The 23,552-nt window shown below is 61.4% G+C and overlaps 1 protein-coding gene across 1 annotated transcript in view; it reads right to left on the bottom strand.

Annotated features, from left to right (window-relative positions):
• Positions 1-23,552, bottom strand: part of CNGB1 (cyclic nucleotide gated channel subunit beta 1) — a 48,048-nt gene that overhangs the window by 8,756 nt on the left and 15,740 nt on the right. The window contains exons 7-19 of the mRNA XM_055145768.1: positions 21,074-21,231; positions 19,621-19,776; positions 18,267-18,475; positions 16,803-16,853; positions 16,560-16,646; positions 14,039-14,103; positions 12,790-12,912; positions 8,709-8,850; positions 7,111-7,270; positions 5,551-5,648; positions 5,102-5,185; positions 2,518-2,636; positions 2,134-2,280 (exon numbers count right to left, since the gene is read on the bottom strand). Coding sequence (XP_055001743.1) covers positions 2,134-2,280; positions 2,518-2,636; positions 5,102-5,185; positions 5,551-5,648; positions 7,111-7,270; positions 8,709-8,850; positions 12,790-12,912; positions 14,039-14,103; positions 16,560-16,646; positions 16,803-16,853; positions 18,267-18,475; positions 19,621-19,776; positions 21,074-21,231 — 1,599 coding nt within the window. The remainder of the gene's footprint in view (positions 1-2,133; positions 2,281-2,517; positions 2,637-5,101; positions 5,186-5,550; positions 5,649-7,110; positions 7,271-8,708; positions 8,851-12,789; positions 12,913-14,038; positions 14,104-16,559; positions 16,647-16,802; positions 16,854-18,266; positions 18,476-19,620; positions 19,777-21,073; positions 21,232-23,552) is intronic.

Here is a 23,552-nt window from a genome sequence, read left to right as displayed (position 1 = left end):
ACTGGTGTAAACAGAGCTCCTGGAGAAAGCAGGGACTTTGTTTCTGGAAGCCTTCGCTCCTATTTTTACCAACAGCTTGGTACCCACCGTGTGTGTGCATGTGTGCATGTGTGCATGTTTAGGGACGTTTCTTTTCCACACTCAGCGGTGCTGGTGGGGCTAAGAGGCATTTCTAACATGCTCTGGGGACCTTGTGGGGCTGGGCTCGAACCCTGGGCTGCTCTATACACACCACGTGCCCCAGGACTGTGAGCTAAGTCCCCAGCCCCTGCACCCACCTGCTCCAATGCCCCACGCTGACTCATGGACACTGAATGCCAGGGGCCCGCCCCGGGGGAGCTCAGTGGGCTGCAGTGCCTATCCCACACTCAGGAGCCCGGGGTGGATGCCCCCTTACCAAAGGGTCCCTGCACTGCTGGGCGTGACCCTGAGCACAGCTGGGTGTGTCCCCCCAAAACCATCAGCTGCTTTCACTCCTGTCTGCATGGAGGCTCCTCCCAGATGCTGCCCCGGAAACACGGGGTCCAGGGGGGCCCTTTCTCTCAGTGAAATTGAGAGCCAGGGTGCCTGGGAGCCCGAGAAGGTGCTGGTTCCGGGTGTGAGCCGAGACGCAAGCGGCATCACTGCGTCCAACCTCGGCCTGGCGAGCCTCTGGGGACAGTTTCTAGCCTCTGCTTGTGTCACAGCGAGTATCAACCCAGTGTGTGCAGGGGCAACAGGTCGATTCTAGGGAGTGAGCGAATCGCAACGGCGAAGCCCTAACAGGTGGCGGCGGGCGGCCGGCGGGCAGGCGTGGTCGGGAAAGTCCAGAGGATCCTGAGAGGCACCGGGCCTGCTCCGAGGGGCAGCCCGCCCTGCTCAGAGTCAGGGGCGCGAACACGGCGACAAGCTGCCACGTGTGTTAACTCGGCCACATCCAAGAGCCAGCCGCCAGGGGCACGCGCCTGGGCCAGTGTGTGCCCAGAACAAGGGAGACAACAGGGCACGAGGTGGCTCCATGCAGCGGGCATGAGCCTAACTGGGCCCTGGGAGGGACAGGGACACGGCTGGGGGACAGGGGGCGGCGTGTGATAGGAGGAGGGGTGAGGTCAGCACATGGTCGCACGGTTACGTGCTTGTTGTTTATCTATCTATCTATCTATCTATCTATCTATCTATCTATCTATCTATCTATCTATTTATGTATTTGTTTATTGTGCCCTTGGGGTCACACCCAGCAATGTCCAGGGCTTCCTCTTGGCGCTGCACTCAGGAGTTACTCCTGGCGGTACTTGGGGGACCATACGGGATGCCGGGGATTGAACCTAGGTTGGCCGCATGCAAGGCAAACGCCCTCCCTGCTATGGACTATGGCTCTGACCCTGTGTTTTAATTTTCGGTTTTGGGGTCACACCCAGCTGGGACCACTCCTGGCGGGGCTCAGAGGACCATATGAGGTGGCCCAGGGTTGGACCTGGGTCTGCCCCGTGCGAGGCACGCATCCTCCCCGCTGTACTATTGCTCCGGCCCCATCTCCGTATACATGTTCATTAAAACATTTAATCCATCCATAATTTACTCTGATTTTTTTTCTTTTTGGGTCACACCAGCGATGCTCAGGGGTTACTCCTGGCTCTGCACTCAGCAATTACTCCTGGCGGTGCTCAGAGGACCCTATGGCATGCTGGGAATTGAACCCGGGTCGGCCGTGTGCAAGGCAAACACCCTCCCCGCTGTGCTATCACTCTAGCCCCATTACTCAGATTTTTAAATGTTGTGTGTGACCCATGACTCAGTGGCCACACCTGGGAGACCCCATGTGGTACCAGGATTCAGACCCTGAACACGGCCACAGCCACACGCAAGCCACGTGCTTTAACCTCTGCACTCTCCCCAGCCCAGCCTCCTGACCTGGACGAGGTGTAAGCGTTTGCCGGGGTACCGGAAACGCAGGCTGAGGGAGAGACGGACTTCTCCAGGGCCGGGGTTGGGCCGTACCCGTGACCAAGGGCGACTCCCGGCTTCACGAGCTGGAGGCACTCCCCGCCGTGCTGGGGGTCAAACCCGGACCTCTGCAAAGCTGCGGGCCAGCCCTCGGGACTCTTTCCCCGGGCCTGCCTTGTTCTGTTCCTTAAATGAAAGCACACAACATACCTGGCCTTCTTCCGGAGCAGCTTCTGGGACTCGGGGTAGTGCACCAGGATTTCATTCAGGTCCCTCTTGTCCAGGATGAAGAGGTTGGTGAAGCCGTGGGCCACCACGTTGGCCGTGCGCCGGTTCCCGCCCCCCACGGCCAGCAAGCTGGGGCAGAGAAGCAGGAGGCGAGGCCCTCAGGACACTCGGCCTCACCTCTACCTCCTCCCTCATCATGGTGCCCACGAGGGGGGGGCAGGACCACACTCCACAGGAAGCCGGGGTGCCCGGCGGGGGTCCGCGGGGTGCTCGCTGCTGCCTTCGAGGGCTCCTTGCCCATGGGGGCCCCCGGAGAACCAAGCCCGTCCCCCGCCCACGCCAGCCCCTTCCCAGCGCCCCCCTGACCTTATCTCTCCAAACACAGATCCGGCCTTCAGCGTGACCAGTATGGACTTCCCGTCGGGGCCGCCCAGGACCTGCACCTGGCCGGCCTGGATGATGTACATCTCGCGGCCGATCTCCCCCTGCAACGGAAGGGCGAGTCCCTCCACCACTGCCGCGGCAGAGCGTGGCTCGGGGGTTGGGAAGCAGGAACCCGGGCTGATGTCCAGCCTGGGCCCTGGCCCTCGGGGAGCCCAGCGCTCCCCTCCGTGTGGACTGGGAGGGACTTCGCTCGGCCACCTCCCGCGAAGTGATGGGAGCAAGAGGTGTGATGGGGAGGACGGGAGGTGTGGGGGGGTGAGGAGCCGCTGCCGGCACCCCTTGGTGGCCTGCATGGGAGGCCCGGGGCGTGGTGCCCCGCTGAGCACGGAACCTTCCCAGCCGCCCAAACGGGCCTCTCCTTTATAACGGCTCTCGGGGATGGCAGCTACTCTATCCTTCCGGGGGCTCTCTGCTGAGGGCAGGGGGCCGGATGCCAGCTCAGGCGGCCTGGTTCTGTGGCCCTGGGCGTTCTGGGTTGAACTGGGTCCCTGCACACGCGTCGGTGAGGGTCCCACCGGCTCGGCACGTGGGAGGCCGCTGCACTCGGCAACAAACAGACCCCGGCGGATTCATGGGTCGCCTTGAGATGAGGCCAGGGCGCACTGGTGGGGCCCCTCGGCCCCCGCACGCCCACCCTCTAGCCGAGACTCGCGGGGCGCGGAGGGGAGCCCGGAGAAGACGGCTCCTGCCGGGCAGGGTGAGGAGCTCGGGGACGCCGTCCCCTCTCAGCCCGAAGTAGCACCTCGGCGGAACTGGTTCTGAAGCTGAGGCTGGTGGGTGCTGCGTTGCCACCATAGACCCGTGACACAAGAGCCCGGCGGGTTCTTCCCCTGTTCCGCCTCCCTGGGCCATTCCCCCACGTCCCCCGGTGATGGAGGGCGGGCGTGGGGACGTTGATCACCTCCAGGGCCGCCAAAGAGATGCTTCCGGGGTGGCGAGGCCACGCGCAACCCCTCTGCCAACAGGCAGGGGCACTGACCCCCCACGTCTGTGGCCTCCTGTGGGGGTCACCTGTGGGGTCACCTTCACCCCAGTGACCCACCAGGGCAGCCCCTGGGCTGAGGCACTGTTCTCAGCTTCCTCCCTCCTCTCTTTTTTTTTGCTTTTTGGGTCACACCCAGCAATGCACAGGTTACTCCTGGCTCATGCACTCAGGAATTACTCCTGGCAGTGCTCAGGGGACCATATGGGATGCTGGGAATCGAACCTGGGTCGGCCACGTGCAAGGCAAATGCCCTCCCTGCTGTGCTCTTGCTCCAGCCCTTCCTCCCTCCTCTTAGGAGAGCCTGCTGCCCGCTGTGTGGGCGCAGTGTCCGGCTCCAAATAGTTTTGAAGTTCTCTTTAAGCTCTGGCAGCCCCCACACTCAGATGTTGACGATACCCTCCTTGACCCAGCGGGCGGAGTCAGAGAAGGCAAGACACTTGCTCAAGGCTGCACAGAAAAGGCAGATCCAATGTCAACCACGTCCCTTTCCTGCTCCCAATGCCTTTTGGGCTGTTGTTGTTTGGGGGCGATACCTGTCTGCAGTCAGGGCCTACTTCTGCCCCTGACTCAGGGTCCCTCCTGGTGAGGCTCGGAGTAGCATGTGGGGTGCTGGGATTAAACCCGGGCTGACTGCACGCTAACCACCATCCCCGCTTGGGCTACAGCTTTAAATTCCCCGCCATCTGCAGCCCCTCTTCTCCAGCTCTCTCCTTCCAGAACCTTCCCTGCAATAGAGCGCCCAAGGCTGGAGACAAGGGTCTCCTTGGGCGGGACGTTCCCAGGACTCTCAGGGCTGTGGGTGACTCTCCCCCCAGCACACACCAACCACCCAGTGTCCCCACTGGGGAAGCTGGTGACTCGAATCTGGCACCTCTCCCGGCCGTGAGTGACCCTGGAGTCACCTGGAATGCCAAAAGCAGAGAGGGAAGGGCCTGGACACCCTCCAGCTTCTAGACACCGCAGGCACCTCCTGGCTCAGGGCTCACTCCTGAATCTGAGCTCACTCAGCTCACTCCTGGCTCAGTGCTCAGGGCTCACTCCTGGCTCAGTGCTCAGGGCTCACTCCGGGCTCTGTGCTCAGGGCTCACTCCTGGCTCAGTGCTCAGGGCTCACTCCTGGCTCTGTGCTCAGGGCTCACTCCTGGCTCAGTGCTCAGGGCTCACTCCTGGCTCAGTGCTCAGGGCTCACTCCTGGCTCTGTGCTCAGGGCTCACTCCTGGCTCTGTGCTCAGGGCTCACTCCGGGCTCTGGGTCAGGGTGCTCGGGGGCCATCAGTGACACCAGGCCCATGTAAGTGAGGCCGTCCCCGCTCCAGTAGCTCTCCTGCTCTCACGCTCCTTCTCAGTGGAGCTCCACATCCCAGACACGAGGGTGGTATAGAGGGAGCCCGAGGAATGTTCTGGAAAGCATGTGGCACACCCACGGTCACTGCCTGGGGCCCATGTCCCTGGGGCGAGGCTCCGGGCTCCCTGTGCCACCCCACGCGTGGTGGTGCCCCCCGGGCCGCAGACCCCCCACTCGCCTTCTTGCACACGTAGTCGTTGGGCAGGTAGACGACGGAGCGCAGCCGCTTCAGCATGTCGAAGATCATCTGCCGGTCACAGCCCTGCGGGAGGAGGGCGTCAGGGCACAGGTCTGGGGGGCCAGGGAGGAGGGCGTTGGGGCGCAGGTCTGGGGGGCGGGGGAGGGGAGGAGGGCGTCGGGGCGCAGGTCTGGGGGGCCGGGGAGGAGGGCGTTGGGGTGCAGGTCTGGGGGTCGAGGGAGGGGAGAGGAGGAGGGCGTCTGGCGCCGGTCTGGGGGGGCGGAGCATCAGGGCACAGGTCTGGGGGGGCGGGGGAGGGGAGGAGGGCGTCAGGGCGCAGGTGGGGGGGGCGGGGCATCAGGGCGCAGGTCTGGGGGTTGGGGGGAGGGGAGGGGAGGAGGGCGTCGGGCGCAGGTCTCAGGGTCCCGGGACCCGGGCGGCAGCAGTACCTGGAAGAGCGCCACTTTGCTGACGATGTCGTAGTTCACGTCGATGGCGAGGTCCAGCCGCATCTTGTCGGGAAGCTGCACCATCAGCTCCGACTCGTCTGCAAATGAGGCCCTGGAGAGGGTCAGAGGGCAGCCAGCACCCCACACACAGATCCAAACACACACATATGAACACACACGCACATACAAATACCTGCACACATACAAACAGATGCACATGCAAACACATACAACATACAAACACATGCACGCATACAAACATGCACAAACATATTCTAGCATGCATGTTCACACTGGAACACTCATACACACAAACACACATGCTCAAAGATATACATATATCCTCACACACAAACATACAGACTCCCACATACAAGCACACAGATTCACCCATCCATATACGTGAAAACATATATCCTCACATACAAACATACAGACTTCTACATACAAGCACACAGATTCACACATATAAATACAGGCAAACATGCATACTCACACACAAACACACATAATCACACACATATACAGATACTCAAATACTTTCACACAGCTACATACAAACACACTCACGACGTGAGCTAACACACATAGAACCACACCTACACTCACATGCATATGCATACAAAGACACACACACACACACACACACACACGGGTAAGTCTGCACTGTGCTGGGGGGCCTCGGGACTCCTCCCCTTTGTCCCTGCAGATGGGAGAGTCTGTTCCCCTGTGTCAAAACGCCCTTCCCTCTGCCAGGAACACTCTGAGTTCTTCCTCCTCTAACTCCTACTCATTCATCAGAACCCAACACCCATGCCACCTCCTCCAGGAAGCCAGCCTTGAAAGTCCCCAGACCCAACTCTAGGTGAGCAGTTCCAGCGCCTTCCTACAGAATCACCCCTTGGCTGCAGTGGTTCTTGGTGAACCTCTTCCCCCCCCCCCCCCCAAGAACACCAGCAAGAGCTAGAGCTCTTGGAGCACTGTTTCACGCCTATTTTAGAACCCCAAAGGCGTCCATCACTACAATCCCTGCTTTACGCACCAGCCTGGGTGGGGGTCTGGCCCGACCTGTGCTCATGCGCCCCGGCGGGGTGAGTCCCGGCCCCTAGGGGTGCCCCTGCCTGTTCCCGTGTCCTGTTCCCCATCAGGCCCGCAGTGCCCAGCAGCGGGCCTGGCACGATGCTGGTGGGCAACAGCAGGCCGGAGAAGCACTCCTGGCCCCAGGCCCGCTGCCCTGACAGGGCGCCCCCTTCCCGCGGCCTCCGGGGTGGCCCTGGCCTCTGTGAGGCTGGGGCTGCTGCTGCCAGGACGGTCGCGCCTGGACAGGACCTGGGCGCCCGCGACGGGCAGTGAGCGCGCTCAGCAGCGCCCCCAGCGGCCAGACTCCGCGCTGCGGGCCGCCCCCTATTCCGGGGCGGCGCTGAGTTGGGGTCTGTCAACGCTCCCACCCGTGTCCAGTGCGGTGGAGGTGAGCGCAGGGCGGGTCCCGCGGCCCCTGGCTTGACTGTCTGGCCCCTGGGAGCCCCGGTGGGGAGCCGCGGCTGCCCCGCGCCGTCTTACCCAGCATGCCTTGTGAGTGCCAGGTGTACTCGTACCAGGTCTTGACCCGGTTCTGCACGGTCCGGGGGATCTTGTAGAAGTTCATGTACTTGACGGTGCTGTCCATGCAGCTGCGGTAATAGGTCTGGCCGGCGGTGGCCGCCCCCACCACGTCCCTCATCTGGGGGCAAGGGAGTGGTTGGATCAGCTCAGGGTCTTCGCTGGAGGAGGGGGGTGGGGGTTTCCTAGCAGTGCTCAGAGGATGCATCCCCCGCCTCTCCAGGGAGACTCAGCCCCGACAGCTCAGTGCTGACCAGCGGCGCTGGACACGCACGCTGGTTCATGCCCCTTCACCCCTCCCCTGAGCCAGAGCCATGTCCATAAATGCACCTTTGCACAGACTGGGCGGGGGGCGCTGTTGAGTGGGGGGTGTGGTGGGGACACGTACACACACAGAGGAACTTTCCGGGGAGTGGTGGTGGAAGGGGACCACACCCGGCGACACTCAGGGGTTCCTCCTGGTTCTGCACTCAGGAATTAACTCCTGGCGGTGCTCGGAGGACCCTATGGGATGCCAGGGATCGAACCCGGGTCAGCGGTGTGCAAGGCAAGTGTCCTCCCTGCTGTTCTATCACTCCAGCCCGGTTTTGGTTTTTTTTTTTTTTTTTTTTTTTTTGCTTTTTGGGTCACACCCAGCGATGCTCAGGGGTTCCTCCTGGCTCTGCACTCAGGAATTACTCCTGGCGGTGCTCAGGGGACCATATGGGATGCCAGGGATCGAACCCCGGTCTGCCGCGTGCAAGGCAAACGCCCTACCCGCTGTGCTATCATTCTGGCCTGAGTCTTTTTCCTTTTTCTTTTTTTGTAAAGTCGACTCCCCACACCTGTACTCGGGGAGCCCTGGGTGGTGGCCCGTGGTGCTGGGAGGGAGTTCAGGGTCTCGAGTGAGCTGGGCGTGAGCCCTGAGCCCTTGAGGCGCCTCCCAACGCACAAGGCTGACAGCCATGTTCCACCCCAGTGCGGGGACAGGAAGGTGACACTGGGGCCACCCAGGAGGGCAAGTCCTGAGGGTGACGCTGAGACCTTGGGCCCCACCTTGGACCAGAGGCCGTGGTGGACGTACCCCGAGCCATCCTGGGTGAGCCCGGGGAGTGGCTGGAATGTGGGGTGTATCCCCCCAGGCTTTCTCATGTGAACTCAGTGCTCAACCTTTCCGGAAACCACTCAGGGGCTGGAGCTGGTCCGGCACTTGCCTTGCACGCTGCCAACTCTGGTTCCACCCGGCACCCCGTGAGCACCGCCAGGAGTGACTCCTGAATGCAGAGCCAGGAGGGAGCTGGCCCTGAGCACTGCCGGGTGTGGCCCCCCAAGAAACAAACCCAAACAGGGCAGAAAGCCGTTCAGCCCAGCCCCCCGCGCTACGCCGAAGGGACCGACTGACGCTTCTGGGAGCCGCCTCCAGGGCCGCCGCCTTTACCTTCACCTTCAGGGGGGCCCAAGACCCCAGGCGCCTGACTCTCAGCCCAGTGCTCTCTCCTGGGCTCAGCCCCACGGGACCGGGCATGGGGGGGTCCCTGCAGGTGGGAGCGGGTGGGGAGGCAGCCCGGGCGGGCGGCTACCTGTCCAATCATCACGGAGAAAGCGAAGACGCCCGTGAAGTAGTTCAGGAGCTGGAAGACGATCTCGAAGAGCGTCTGCGGGTCAGGCAGGCCGCCGATGGTGATGAGGGTCTTCACGGCCCAGTAGAAGCAGCGGACATAGCTGGGAGCGGAGGGAAGGGACGGTCAGGGAAGCCCCTGTCCCGGGCTGGCTCTGAGAGGCGGGCACGGGGCAGGAAGCTCCCCCTCTCCTGCTGGGAGGCGAGACCCCCCCACCCCACCACGCAGAGGGTTACCGGGGAGGTGCAGGCTGGATCTGGGTCAGGGGTGGCCCTGTCCCCGCCGCTGTCAGCCCCATTTCCAGGGTGGGCACATAGGGAGATCGCTTGCTGCAGCCAAGGGCCCCACAGATGCTGAAGCACCCCTGTCCACTCCCTCCCATGTCCACCCTTGTCCACTCCCTCCCATGTCCACCCTTGTCCACTCCCTCCCCCGTCCACCCCTGTTCACTCCCTCCATGTCCACCCCTGTCCACTCCCTCCCACATACACCCCTGTCCATTCCCTCCCACATCCACCCCTGTCCACTCCCTACCACGTCCACCCCTGTCCACTCCCTCCCATGTCCACCCCTGTCCATTCCCTCCCATGTCCACCACTGTCCACTCCCTCCCATGTCCACCCCTGTCTATTCTCTCCCATGTCCACCCCTGTCCACTCCCTCCATGTCCACCTCTGTCCACTCCCTCCATGTCCACCCCTGTCCACTCCCTCTCATGTCCAACCCTGTCCATCTCCCCTTCTCTGTCCTGATGTCCGGATTCTTGAATAGTCAGGGCAAAAGCACCCGTAGATTTGAGTTGTCTTTTTTTTTCCTGCTTTTTGCTTTGGTTTTGGTTCTGGGGCCACACCAGGTGATGCTCAGGGCTGACTCCTGGCTCTGTGCTCAGGTATCACTCCTGGCCAGCTCCGGGGACCAGCTGGGATGCCGGGCACTGAACCCGTGTGCAAGGCAAGCACCTCAGCTGCTGTCCTGTCTCCCCGGCCCCCCACATGTGAAGATCACACGGAAGGCCGCTGACTAGGACCCTCCCCAGACCCAGATGGTGAAACTGAGGCCTCCAAAGGGGTGGGGTGCCACCCCAGCTCTCTCTGCAGTTGTGCTGGAGGCCCCCAGCTCTGCCCCTCTCAGGACACTAAGTGGCAAGCTCCGCCTTCTGTCCCCTCCCGTCTCCGCGCCTGGCAGTGGTGACCCCTTAAGGAGTGGCTGTGAGCACCAAGTGAGGGGCTGGCCGTGCCCCTGACGTGCGGTGGCCTCTCAGGAAACATCAGCGGCCAGAACCCTCACGTCCTGGCGTGGGTCACCCATCGGCCGGTGGGTACAGGCACGTCACTCTAGCGGGCGCCGGGAGCGGGGGGAGCTGGAGTAGCGGGTCTGCCTGGGCAGGGCTGATGCGCCCTCCTGCCAGCCCTCTTCCCCCACCCCGCACCCCACCCCTACCTGCGGGCGGGAGGCCCTGCTATATCAGCCACCACCACCAGAGGGCGCGCGCCGCCGCCTGCCGCAGCTCGGGGCTGGGCGCTGTCCGGAGCTGGGAGGGGTCGCAGCAAAGCCACCCATGGAACGACCAGAGCCAGGGCCCTGTGGCGGGCCCGTCTTGGGGCGTCACCCACACGACCCCCCCGCCAGAATGAAGGCTCCAGCTACGGAAGAACTCCCAGGCCACTCCCAGGCCACACCCAGGCCCTCCACAAAAGGGAGCGATTTGGGGACCCGGGCTCTGCAACGGGCATCTTGGACTCCCCCCAGCCCACTCACCAGGTGTGTCCGGGGCTCAGGAGCTTCTCTGGGGGAGGGTCAGTCTTTCTGCTTCCCCTGTCCCCTCTGTTCCAACCCAGCCCTCTCGGGAAAGGCAGCCTGGCCTCACAATCCCACTCAGGTCTGGGGGGCTGGAGTGACCCCCTCTGGTCTCTGGACTCCGGGTTGGGAGTCCCTTTCCTGGCCCACTGGACTCGCCACCACCATGGCCGAGGACGCTGGGGGGCGGCGGGACCCGGGGGCCCTGACTGGGGGGCCAGACGTAGCCCACACTGGAGTTTCCTGTTCCACACAGGAAGCCAGAGCGCGGTCCGGGCCAGTTTTCTAGGGAACGTGAAGTCCAGAACACTGAGTCCTTTCCCGGGAGCAAGCGCAAAAGACGAGCTTGTGCTCTGCCCCTGCATAGAGGGTCTCTGTGCCCGGTGGCGCATGAACGAGCAGATGAATGAATGAAAGGGCTCAGGACTGGAATCACCAGCCGTGTAAGGGTGCTGGGCCTGACCCCATGCCCTAAACCCTCCACCTTTCAGAGCCTGTCTGGAGCCCCTCCCGCCAGGATGCCTTTAACCAGGCACTCCTGGGAGGGCACACCGGCCCGGCCGTCCCAGGGGCACCCCCAGGCGGGAGTCCTTCCTGAGAACGCAGCAGGTGTTTGATTTGTTGTTTTGTTGGGGGGCCACACCCAGCGGCGCTCAGGGCTCTGCACTCAGGGGTCACTCCTGGTGGGCTCAGGGCATCCTACGGGGTGCCCGGGATCACACCCGGGTCAGCTGCATGCAAGGCAAGAGCCCCCTCAGGGTGGGGGTGGGGGGGGTTGGCACAACCCTGGTGCCAACGGCAAGCAAGTGCTTGAGGGACATGAAAGTGTTGGTGGATGGACGGGGAGCCTTGCCAGGACCTGGGGGGACTGGCCAGAGAGCCCGTGGAAGACTGGGCGGGCCGGGGACACGGGCCAGCGGACCCTCTCCGTTGCCCGCCCCAGGGTGCGTGTTCTACAGATCAGGCAACCAAGGCCAGGAAGGAGAAGCGCGGGTCCGCCTGCTGCCAGCAGGGGGCGCCCACTCAGCCTTCCAGCCCCATCCTGTCCCTTGTCCTTTGCTTTCTACCAGTCAGACGGTCCCCTCCCTGGCACTGCTCTTTCCTGTGCCCTCCCACCTGGGGGACTCGCTTCCTGTGCCCCTGAACCTGAGCGACAGCTTCCCACAGCCTCCCGAACCCTAAAACTGGGCGGGTGGGTGGGGGGAGGGATGCCCCCCTCTTTGGGACTAAGTTTACCGAGAGCCTAGAACTGAGTGTCCAGAAACAGGCCTGCACGCAGGGCGCCTCTCTGCGCCCCAGAGCCGAGGGGCAAGGAGGGTCCTTCCAGCTTCCCCTGCCCCCAGGGCTCAGCCCTTCCTGTGTCTAGGATGAGGTGTCTGGGCCCCGGGGACCAGGCAGAGAGTTTACTGTTTGCTCTGGTGCCCACCACACCCCCCTTCCCTGCCTGCGCCCCATAAAACCTCCCTTGTGACCCTGTAGACGGGGTCGTTGCTGTGATGAAGCGAGCCCCTCTCCCAGCTGCCGGCTGCTCGCCAACAGTGCTCTTTCCTGACTGCCGCCCTCCCCCCAGTAGTCTATTAAGCAGTGTGTGTGTGTGTGTGTGTGTGTGTGTGTGTGTGTGTGTGTGTGTGTGATGCCAGGGATCCAACCCAGGTCTCATGCCAGCCAGGAGGGATCCCTGAGTGTAAAGCCAGGAGTAAGCCCTGAGCACTGCCAGGTGTGGCCCCCAAACAAAAACCCACGACTGTCCATGTGTCTGAGAGGGTCCGGCTGTCCGTGTGTCTGAGAGGGTGTGGCTGCCCTCTGGGCGGGCCTGCTGGCCCCGCTGGGCTGAGCCTCGTGGTGCCCAGGAGCTGGGTTCAGGGCCCCTGAGCCTGCCCGGGGCAGGGCTTAGCTGGCCGTGGGTGCACGGCTGTGAGCGGGTCTGTCTCTCTCTGTGTGCATCCGAGGTTCCAGCAACCAACACGGGCACATCTGAGCCCAGAAGCCCCAAGAGAACGCACAGTGCGGGCACGAGGGGCCGTGCGACCCCAGCTCAGGCCTCGTGCCGGCCACTCGGCCGCAGTCACGCAAGGAGGGGCAGTGCGGGAGGCTGCAGTGACTGTCTCGGGGCTGTCAGGGGGTCCTTCCCGCAGGCGTGCTCCCATCAGCGTCCCCTCCTCTGGGCACGTGGCAGGCACTCAGGAAGCCCCTGGACTGGGCATGCCGTGGTGCCCGCAGCCTGGCGGCGCGAGGCCCGGCTCACCTGTTCCCCACACCGTCGTAAACCCAGGTGGTGGAGCCAATGCCCTGGTAGTCGGAGGCCCAGTAGTAGAGGCAGGAGTTGACGTGGAGACTGAAGAGCAGGTAGGTCGTGGTCCTGATGACCCTGTGGGGGAGGACAGCACGGTCACCGGGCCCACCTCCCCGCCGCCCCGCTCGGCTGGACCCCGGGCCCCCGGGCGCTCTGGGGGACGTGGCCAGGAGTGGCCGCGTGGCCCGAGATACGTGTGTGGGCTCCCAGGGAGGCAGCAGGGGCCGTGGGCCCGGGGCAAGGGGCAGAGGAACAGGCCCCCAGGTGTGGCCCGGCCTTCTCGGGCCCCCCCTCGGGTGTTCTGGAGACAGCTGCGGCCTGTCCCCAGACTCCCCCCCAGTTTTGGGCCAGGCACTGGGGTCAGTTTCCTGCACAGAGACAAAAGGAGGCCAGTTTCCTGCAGTGCAGTGAGCAGGAAGCGTCCAGCTCTGGGGACCTGCTCAGGATGGGGGGGAAGGCGGCCGCTCCCGGCTCTCCAGAAACACAACATCCCCTGGAGGGACGCCAGGAAGAGGCGGGGGAGACGCTTCCCGTGCTCAAGGCCTGCAGGCCGGGGCGGGGAGGGGAAGTCAAGTGGGACAGAGAACAACCCCCTTCCCCATTCCTGCACATGTGGGTGTGCGTGTCCTCAGGAGCAGGCGTGGGTGTGCGTGGGTGTGCATGTGTTTGCACACATGTGGGTGTGTGCTGCATGTGTACATACATGGACCCTGTGAATATGCATGTCTTCGCATAGGTGTGTGATGGTTTGTGTTCATTGTGCATATACGCATGTGTATGTGTTCATGTGTGGCCACATGGGTATGCTGCATATATGCACGGGTGTACCTATATGACCATGCAATTGCATGTATATACACATGTGCCTGTGTGAGTCTGCATGTGTGCATGCAGCCGCATACACCTTGCAAGCATGCCTGGGTGAGTGCGTATGTGTGCAAATATGTACATGTGTGTACGTCTGTGCATGTGCACCATGTGTGCATGTGTGTGCATGCATGGGTATGCATGTGTGTATGTACATGTGTGCGTGCATGCATGTGTGCATATACGTACATGTGTGCACATGTGTGCATGGTGTGCACATGTGTATGTACACATGTGTACGTGCATGTGTGTATACATGTGCGTGCATGTGTGTCATCGTGTGTGTCCATGTGTGCATGTGTGTGCGTGCATGTGGGCATGCACAGGGCCTCACCTGTAGACGTAGGCTTTGCTGAGGATGGCTTCCAGGCGGTTGTTAAACTCGAAGAAGGCCAAGTACTGGGAGGAAGAGCAAGGTCAGGAAAAGTGCCTCCTCAGTGACACCCGCCTGCACTGCTTGAGAACTGAACCCATTTCCCGCCCGTGGTGGGAGCGGGCTGGAGAGTGACCACAGACCGAGGGCCCGAGTCCTTGGAGGAAGGGGCCAGAAACTCCCGGACACCTGGCGAGACCCAGGCCCACCGAGCTAGGGAAGGTGCCCACAGCACCGTGCTCTCACAGCGGCCTTGGAAGCCAGCAGGGAACGGGTGGGGGAGATGCATTCTGGTCTCGATCATTTCCAGCTTTGTTGGGGCAGGAGCACACTCAGCAGTGCTCCGGGCTTGCTCCTGGCTCTGTGCTTAGGGATCACTCCTAGGGGGTCTTGGGGGACCCTGTGGGGTACAGGGATCAGACCTAGGCTGGCTGCACACAGGAAAGTTGTATTACTCGCTGCACCATTGCTCCAGTCCCTACAGCTGACTTCTAGAGAAATTAACTTCACAGAGAAACGTCATCCCGAGGGCAGAGCAAGGGCACAGTGAGGAGGGTGTAGGCCTTGCGTGTGGCTGGCCCAGGTTTGATCCCCACCACCCCAGATGGTCCCCCAGGCCTGTCCGGAGGGATCCCTGAGCACAGAGCCCTGAGCACTTCCAGGTGTGGCTCCAAAAATAAACAAACCCAAAGCAAAACAAGAAGCAACATCCTTCCTCCCATGCGCTCCTAGCCTCCGGGGGCTTCTTTACTAGATAAACGCATGTCATGACCACGTCCCTCACGGACGCCTCTGGCGATGCACCATCCACGCGGCCTATTTGGCTCTGCAAGAGGGAGGCAGCTGTCCCCTTCGACAGAGCGGAACTGGCACTCAGGGGAGTCACCTGCCTGCAGGGGGTCAGTGACATGGCTGGGATTCAGCCCAGCGTGGGCTCCACCTGTGAGCCCGTCCCTTACCCACGCAGCTGCTACGCCCTGAGCGTGGTACCTGATGTGGGAGCCATCATGGACGCTCCCGAAGGGACACGCAAGCAGCCATGCAGACACGTGTTCTCATTCCTCTCTCTCTTTTTTTTCTTCTTGGGTCACACCCAGCAACGCACAGGGCTTGCTCCTGGCTTTGCACTCAGGAATGACCCCTGGCAGTGCTCAGGGGACCATATGGGATTGTGGGAATCGAACCTGGGTTGGCCACGTGCAAGGCAAACAAACACCCTACCTGCTGTGCTATTGTTCCAACTCCTCTTATTTCTTTTTTTTTTGGGGGGGGGTCACACCTGGCGATGCTCAGGGGTTACTCCTGGCTCTACACTCAGGAATTACTCCTGGCGGTGCTCAGGGGACCATATGGGATGCTGGGAATCAAACCCGGGTCGGCCGTGTGCAAAGCAAACGCCCTACCCACTGTGCTATCGCTCCAGCCTCTCCTTGCATTTCTTTTGTTTATTTTTGTCCTTGGGCCACAGCTGGTGGTACTAGGGCTGACTCCCGACTCTGTGCTCAGGGATCACGGCTAGAGGGCTGGGGGGACCATCTGGGGTGCCAGGGATGGAACCTGGACTGGCCGAGTGAGGGGCAAGCTCCCTCCCCGCTGGACCATCGCTCTGGCCTCGCGCTTCTTCTAATTGGTTGATTTCACCCGCAGGGAAGCAGAGCGACTGTGAACCCGGCCCACACCCCTCCCCCAGCGCCCCAGCCGTGCTAAGCCACAGCACCCACAAGCTCACGTCCCCGTGTCAGCCAAGACAGGGCTGGTGCCTCTGGCCCCCGCCAGGTCAGATAGGCCTGGGGAGCCCAGACCCCTGCAGGGGCTCCAGAGCAACCCCCGCCCCCCAGGCCTGCGCCTGGGCCTCCAGACCCCCGTCCCCTCTCCGCCTTCCTGGAAGGCTCAGGGACGCTCAGAGGCCCCTCCGTGCCCGGGTCCTCCTCCTGGGGCCTCCTCGCTCTCCCCGACTTCTTGCCCCTTTCCTGCTTACTGAGTCTGCGCCTGGCCGCCCTCCTAAGCTCCCCTCTTTGTCTTCCTGGGGAAGGGGCGCCAACGCCCTCAGGGAGAGAGAGCTGCGTGCTGGGCTGGCCCCCGGGCCATCTGGGGGGCCCCTAGTGATGGGACCACACCAGAGGCTACTACTGTCAGGGGCCTTTGTCACTGGGGTCCCTCACCAGACACCAGCTGGCCCAGCAATGACACTCCCTGACCCCTGGGACCTCAGGGCAGCCACACGCCTTCCCAGCCTCAGTGTCCCCATCCTTGACAAGGCCCCTGTCACACAGCAGGAGTCAGGTGCCTCTCTGAAGCGTTCACATCACAGGTTTTAAACCCAGGCGCGACTTTCCTTCCAGGGTGACCTCGGGCAAGTCCCTGAGCCTCTCTGTGCCTCTGCCTGCCCCTCTGTAAAATGGGGCCACACCTCTCACCTCCCGGGACTGAGGAATAAGCAGCTTTTAGGGCCCGCAGAAGGGCCGGGACCCTGGAAACTCACCTTCAGGCAGCGGGGCAGGCGGAGGAGGGGGTTCACCCCCACCTTCAGGTAGAAAAAGTCCAAAGGCAGAAGGCAGAGCACGTCCATCTGAAAGCCAGAGACCCCCGGGGGCAGGTAACGCAGACAGCCCACGGGGGCTGGGGGTCTCCACCTTAATGCATGGGACCTTGGGATGCCCCCAGTGAGAGCAGGAGCCACATCAGGCCCCCCACCCCGCCCTCCCACAGAGCCCCCAGCCCCCACCTTAAAGCGCCGCGACTTCAGGTAGTTGTTCCGCATTTCCTTCTTGTCCGTCTGGAAGAGAAGCCGAGTGGCCGGATGAGCACTTGATATGGAGCACCAGCGCTACACAGAGAGGCCACTGCCCCACCCCCCACGGCCCCCAGAGAGCCTGAAGACTGCAGGTGGGGAGGTGGGACCCCTGTGTGGGGAGCGGGCCGGGCCCAGCTAGATGCCCACGGCGCCCCCCTGCAGGGGTGGACACTCTCGCCAGGGCCCTCTGCCCCTCTCGGCCCCTGCAGCCCCCGCACAGCCGGGAAAGAGGCTGCCCGAGAGGCTCGTTTTCCTCAGCGCCGTCTTGGAGGGGGCACCCGGATTCTCTGCACGAAGGGAGTGGGGACTGGGGTTTGGGGTGTGACTCACCCAGCCAGATGGGCTCCCCGCTCCTGCCCCCTTTACCCCCCTCGCCCCCAGAGATCCACACCCGGGGCTCCAGCGATAGCATAGCGGGGAGGGCGCTTGCCCTGCCGGTGGGAGACCTGGTTGGGTCCCCAGCACCCCCATCCCATGTGGTCCGCAGAGCACTGCCAGGGGGGACTCCTGGGTGCAGAGCCAGGAGTAAGCCCTGAGCACTGCTGGGTGTGGCCCCACCCGTCCACCCCCAAAATAAGGGGATCCACACCAGAGCACAGGCTCTGGAGCTGGGCCAAGCGGCTCGTTCCCTGCAGACCCCCAGGAATGCTCAGCTGTCGGCAGCTCCCGGGCCAAGTCCTGGGCAGAGTGATCTACCCGCTCAGCAAGGTGCCACCACGGGAACAATCACTCGCCCCATTTCACAGATGAGGAAACTGAGGCTCAAAGGGGCGGAAAAGCGGGATGCAGAGCTGCTGAGATCTGAACCAGGTCCACTGGCACCATTGAAGGTCCTTCCCCACCTCTAATTCCATCAGGGCCCGGGACCCGTTTCACTCCGTGAGTGACACAGACATTTTTTGTGGTGCCGGAGTTCGGCTTCGCGCTCGCAGGGTCAGTGCTCTGCCACGGAGCCACTCGCCAGCCTGGTTTCCCTTTGTGATTAAGTTCCCTTGCCCTGACCCCGCTACACAGTGGGACAGAAATCCTGGAGGGGAGTTGTTTGGCTTTGGGTTCTGAGCCCCCCAACTCAGAGGGGGTCCTCAGGCTCACTGGCCTGCTCTCAGGTCTGCCCCAGAGGATCTCACGCAGGCCTGCAAGGAAGCTCCTGGCCACTGTCCCCTCTCTCTGGCCACCAGGACCTGAGCCGGGGAGTGGTCTGGAGTGGGGGGCCGGGAGCCCTCCGCCCCCAGGAGAGGAGGCAGCGGTCAGTCAGACACGGCCGGCGTGCCTGCGACTCCCACTTCTCTTCTCTCGTCCACTGCAGCCCGGGGGACGCGCCCCTGGAGACTCGGGCTGCAGGCCTGGCCCCAGCTGCCCTGGCCCAGGCCCCGCCCCACGCCCGCCAGGACTCACAATGATGTCCCCCCCCCTGACAAACTGCAGGCGCAGCTGGAAGACGGTGATGTCCAGGAGGTAGATGAGGTCGCACAGGTAATCCATCATCATCCACAGGTGGATGTTGTCCGGCCTCTGGAAGGGGAAGGCCCAGCGCACGGGGATCAGCCAGAGGTTCCAGTTCCAGGCCAGCACCACGAAGAACAGCCACAGGATGTACATCAGGTCTGCGGGGGGACACGGACGCTGGCCAGAGCACCCCCCACGGGGAGGGACTCCCCACCAGGGGATGGGGGCTGGGGGCGGGCTCGCTCCTCCCCCCCCCTCCCCACAGCTGTCATGGGGGCAGGGGTCCTCCCTGCTTTGACTCAGAAACACACCGATGTGTTTCTACCCTGATGAACCAGGGTTCTCGGAGGAGGGGAAGGGAAACCGCAGACAAGGAACCAGACGTGCTTTGGCTTTCGTTCTTGCGGAGTTTTTGAAAATGTCTTTCTCACCCAAGTCAACAGTGTGTAGAAGATGGAGAGGTAGAAGGGTGGGAGGTGATAGAAAGCTGATTGGATAGATGGACTGGTTAATGGGTGCACAGAGAGATGAATGGAAGGGAGGAATCAATGGATGAATGGATGGAAATATGGGTGGATGGAAGGATGGACAGAAGGATGGGTGGATGGAAGGATGGATAGAAGGATGGGTGGATGGAAGGATGGATAGAAGGATGGGTGGATGGAAGGATGGATAGAAGGATGGGTGGATGGAAGGATGGACAGAAGGATGGGTGGATGGAAGGATGGATAAAAGGATGGGTGGATGGAAGGATGGATGGATGTGTGAATGAGTGAATGGAAGGATGGTTGGGTGGATGGAAGGATGGATGGAAGGATGGATGGGTAGATGGAAGGATGGATGGAAGGGTAGAAGGATGAATTGAAGGATGGATGGGTGAATTATGTTCCCCATTCCAGGGATATTAAAATATGTTTTGTTTAGCTTTGGCTTTGGAGTCACACCTGGCCTTGCTCAGAGACTGCTCTTGGCTTAGGGCTTAGGGCTTCTGGCAGTGCTCAGGGACCATGAGTGTCAGGGATTAAATCCAGGCTGCCTACTTGTCTCTGCCTTGAGCTCTCTCTGTCTCTCTGTGTCTCTGTGTCTCTGTCTGTCTCTCTGTCTGTGTCTCTGTGTCTCTGTCTGTCTCTGTCTCTGTCTCTCTCTGTCTCTCTTTCTCTCCAGCTCCTGAATTTACTTCTGTGAAACTCCCCTGGGACGTCCTTGGCCTCCCTCGCCTCTTGCGTTCTTTCCCTCCATCCCCGGCCCCCCCACGCCCACTCTCCCGGCCTCTCATTGCCAAGCGCAATGCCCTCGGACTTACTGGTCAGGGGGTCGATGCTCTGGGGAAACTGGTACTTCTTCCAGGGCCGGCGCTTGAACTTGCAGCACAGCATGTTGCAGTAGTGCTCCTCCTCCGGCTGCTCCGCCTCTGCCGGCTTCTCCTCCGGGGCCGGCTCCGAGGGCTTCTTGGCCGGGGCTGCGGGGAACACGGGACAGCCTCCAGCCCCGCCCTGAGGCTTGGGCAGCAGGTGGAGGATGCAGAGACGCTCACGCCCGTGGGCTCCGATGCCAGCCGCCCAGCCCCGGACCCGACCCCACAACCCTGAGCACCCGGAAACTCTCCCGGCTTCCAAGGTCAGGGGCTCCCCTAAAGGAGGTGTTTCTGGACTCCCTGGCGTCTGGCACGGGGTCGGCGTGCGTGGTCTCCTTGGCTCCCTCTAGGGGGCCGGAACATTTTCTTTTTTTTTTTTTCTTTTTGGGTCCACCTGGCGATGCACAGGGGTTACTCCTGGCTTTGCACTCAGGATATACCCTTGGCGGTGCTCAGGGAACCATATGGGATGCTGGGATTTGAACCCGGGTTGGCCGAGTGCAAGGCAAACGCCCTGTCTGATGTGCTATTGCTCCAGCCCCTGGAACATTTTCTTTTCCCTTTCCTTTTTTTTTGTTGTTTGTTTGTTTGTTTTCAGGCCACACCTGGCAATGCTCAGGGGTGACTCCTGGCTCTGCACTCAGGAAGCACTCCTAGCAGTGCTCGGGGGACCATACAGGATGTTGGGAATCGAATCCTGGTTGGCCACATGCAGGGCAAGCGCCCTCCCCACTGTACCATCCTGCTCTGGGCTGGAGCCATTTTCACCCAGGATTCCTGCCGCCCAGCTGAGGGGTCGCGGGAGCTCTAGGGTTCTTGGAGCAGAAACCTCACGACCTCCGCTCAGAAGAGGGGCCGCCGAGTCCAGCCTTCCTGGGTGCTCGGCAGTTCCCGCGGGCTCCCCGTCCAGCTTCAGGGCCGTGCCCCTGGGCTCTGCTAGGTCTTTCCTCGGCACCAGGAGACACAGTGGCCCTCTGGACACCTTCTCAATCACAGAGGGGCCTTTCCACTTCCTCCCGACGGGAGGGAAGCAGAGAGCGTTCGGTACGAGTATCGTAACTGAGTCCTCCAGGAAAAAATAAGATTCTGGTCCCAGGGTGACTTAAGAACAGGACCTGAGTGTCGGCCCAGGGACACGTCCCCAGGGCGCACCCCGTGCCTGCTGGAGGGAAAGAGCTGGAGGGCCCACGAGGCTCTGGCCCCGGGAAGGGGCTGCAGAGCACAGCTGCCGTCGGCCAGACCCCTGACCTTCCCCCGGGTGCATAGCAAAGCCCGCACCCACAGGACCCCGCACCCACAGGGTGTGGGTCTGGGCTTCTCTTGTGCACCCCAACCAGTTCCTTGGGACCAGGGTCACAAGAAGTGACAGCGGCTGGCCGGGCCGGCCCGGCTCTGGACTCACAGGGCTTGGGGGTCTCCTCGTCGGAGGTGACATCCGGGTCGATGAGCTTCTCCTTGACCTTCTCCGTCCGCTCCTTGAAGAGCTTCACCAGCTCCTGTAGCCGGTCGTTGATGACGGCGCTGTTCTGGCTGGCCGTGGAGGCCGCGCGGTCCTGGCCACTGCGGGGACAACACGCCTGTTGAGCAAGTCGGGTGCGAGGGGCCCCTGGGTGCCCGGGGAAGCGAGTGGGCCTCTCCACCAGGCCCGAGGGAGGAGGCCCAGCCGACCTCCCTTCTGACATCAGAAGCCTCAGACCTTCTTTCTTTCTTTCTTTCCTTCCTTCCTTCCTTCTTTCTTTCTTTCTTTCTTTCTTTCTTTCTTTCTTTCTTTCTTTCTTTCTTTCTTTCTTTCTTTCTTTCTTTCTTTCTTTCTTTCTTTCTCTCTCTCTCTCTCTTTCTTTCTTTCTTTCTTTCTTTCTCTCTCTCTCTCTTTCTTTCTTTCTTTCTTTCTTTCTTTCTTTCTTTCTTTCTTTCTTTCTTTCTTTCTTTCTCTCTTTCCTTCCTTCCTTCCTTCTTTCTTTCTTTCTTTCTTTCTTTCTTTCTTTCTTTCTTTCTTTCTTTCTTTCTTTCTTTCTCTCTCTCTCTCTTTCTTTCTTTCTTTCTTTCTTTCTTTCTCTCTCTTTCTTTCTTTCTTTCTTTCTCTCTCTCTCTTTCTTTTTTTTTTTTTTTGGCTTTTTTGGTCACACCTGGCGATGCTCAGGGCTGACTCCTGGCTCTGCACTCAGGAATCACTCCTGGCAGTGCTCGGGGGACCATATGGGATGCTGGGAATCAAACCCCGGTCGGCCGCGTGCAAGGCAAACGCCCTACCCGCTGTGCTATCGCTCCAGCTCCAGACCCTCTTTATTTCTTTTTTTATTTTATTAAGGCAGTCCTGTTACTTTATTTATTTTTGCTACTTTTAGGTCACACCTGGCAATGCTCAGAGGTTACTCCTGGCTCTGCACTCAGGAATTAATCCCGGCGGTGCTCAGGGGACCATGTGGGATGCCAGGGGTCGAACCCGGGTTGGCTGAGTGCAGGGCAAACACCCTCCCAGCTTATACTATCGCTCCAGCCCCTCAGACTCTCTTTAACTTCTCCAGGGGGCTGTTGAGAGTTAGGGCTGACCCTGCCTTCAGGAAGCAGGCCACAGGGCTCTGGAGCGATAGCACAGCAGGTAGGGCATTTGCTTTGCACGCGGCCGAACCGGGTTAGATTCCCAGCATCCCATAGGGTCCCCTGAGCACCACCAGGAGTAATTCCCGAGTGCAGAGCCAGGAGTAACCCTTGAGCATCACCAGGTGTGACCCAAAAAGACAGAAAAAAAAAGAGAAAACAGGCCACATCAGTGCCAATGGTTCTGGAAAGGTTTCAATGTCCCTTGAAATTTAGGGAGGAAACTCGGCATTGTTTGATCCAACTGGAGGTTCCCATGAGCTGCTGAGTTCAGGAGAGAAGCCAGGGTGAGGTGGGCTAGCTGGGGGCTTATATCTCAGGCTTATGGACATGAGAAGTGCCCCGAAGGAGAGAGATCCAGGGGTGGGGGGTGACAGGGGCATGATGCCATAGATCCATATATCTGGACCACAGAGATGACAACCCCGCCGTGCACCCAAACTATCCAACTGCCAAGTTGGCCCATCCCGGGGGCAGACGAGTGTGGCAGGGGGCCTGGGGACACGGTGGAGGGAAGCTGACACCAGTAGCAGGGACTGGTGTCTGCCTAAACTCTATTATAATAAACGCCTTTGTAAATCTCAGTGCCTAAATTAGAAAACAAATTAAAGGAAATAGCCAGGAGGAAAGCTCAGGGGCTCCCGCCCCACCCTGCCGGCTCCACCCTGCCGGATCCACGCTCTATCTTCAGGAATCACCCCTGTGCGGTCAAGGGGGTCGAAGCTGCCTGCGGCCCCAGGCAGCGTGGGGTGAGGGCCCCGGGGCCCCAATAGGTTCCTTCCAATCGTGTCTCAGAGTCAAACTGGGCTTTGCAGATCTGGCTTCCGAGGCCCCGGAGCTGCGGCCAGGGGTTCCCTCAGGCTCAGGGCATGGTGGGACCCTGGCCCGCAGGGTGGCGAGCAGGGACGGGTCCCCACAGGGCTCCCTCCAGGCAGGGGCCCCGGTCCCAGGTGTGGGGGCTCACTGGCCCGAGCTGTGCTTCCTGGTTAGCATCAGAGGGTCCCGGGAGACATACAGGTGGCAGAATCACTGCAGATGGGCCCTAGGCGGTGGCAGGAAGCAAGTCTCCGCCACCTGGCTCGTGCCCCTGGCTCACACCACGCAGGTGTCACTGAATCTTGGGGCCTGTGTGCCGTGGCTTAGCCTCCGAGCACGGGCACCTCTGTGGTGCCTCAAGAGGAGTTGGCATCATTGCGCCTGATTTTTGTCTTGTTCTCTCTCTTTTTTTCTTTCTTTCTTTCTTTCTTTTTTTTTTTTTTTTGCTTTTTGGGTCACACCCAGCA

Source organism: Sorex araneus, chromosome 8 (assembly GCF_027595985.1).
Source record: "Sorex araneus isolate mSorAra2 chromosome 8, mSorAra2.pri, whole genome shotgun sequence".
NCBI lineage: Eukaryota > Metazoa > Chordata > Mammalia > Eulipotyphla > Soricidae > Sorex > Sorex araneus.
This window is presented reverse-complemented; position numbering and strand designations above follow the sequence as displayed.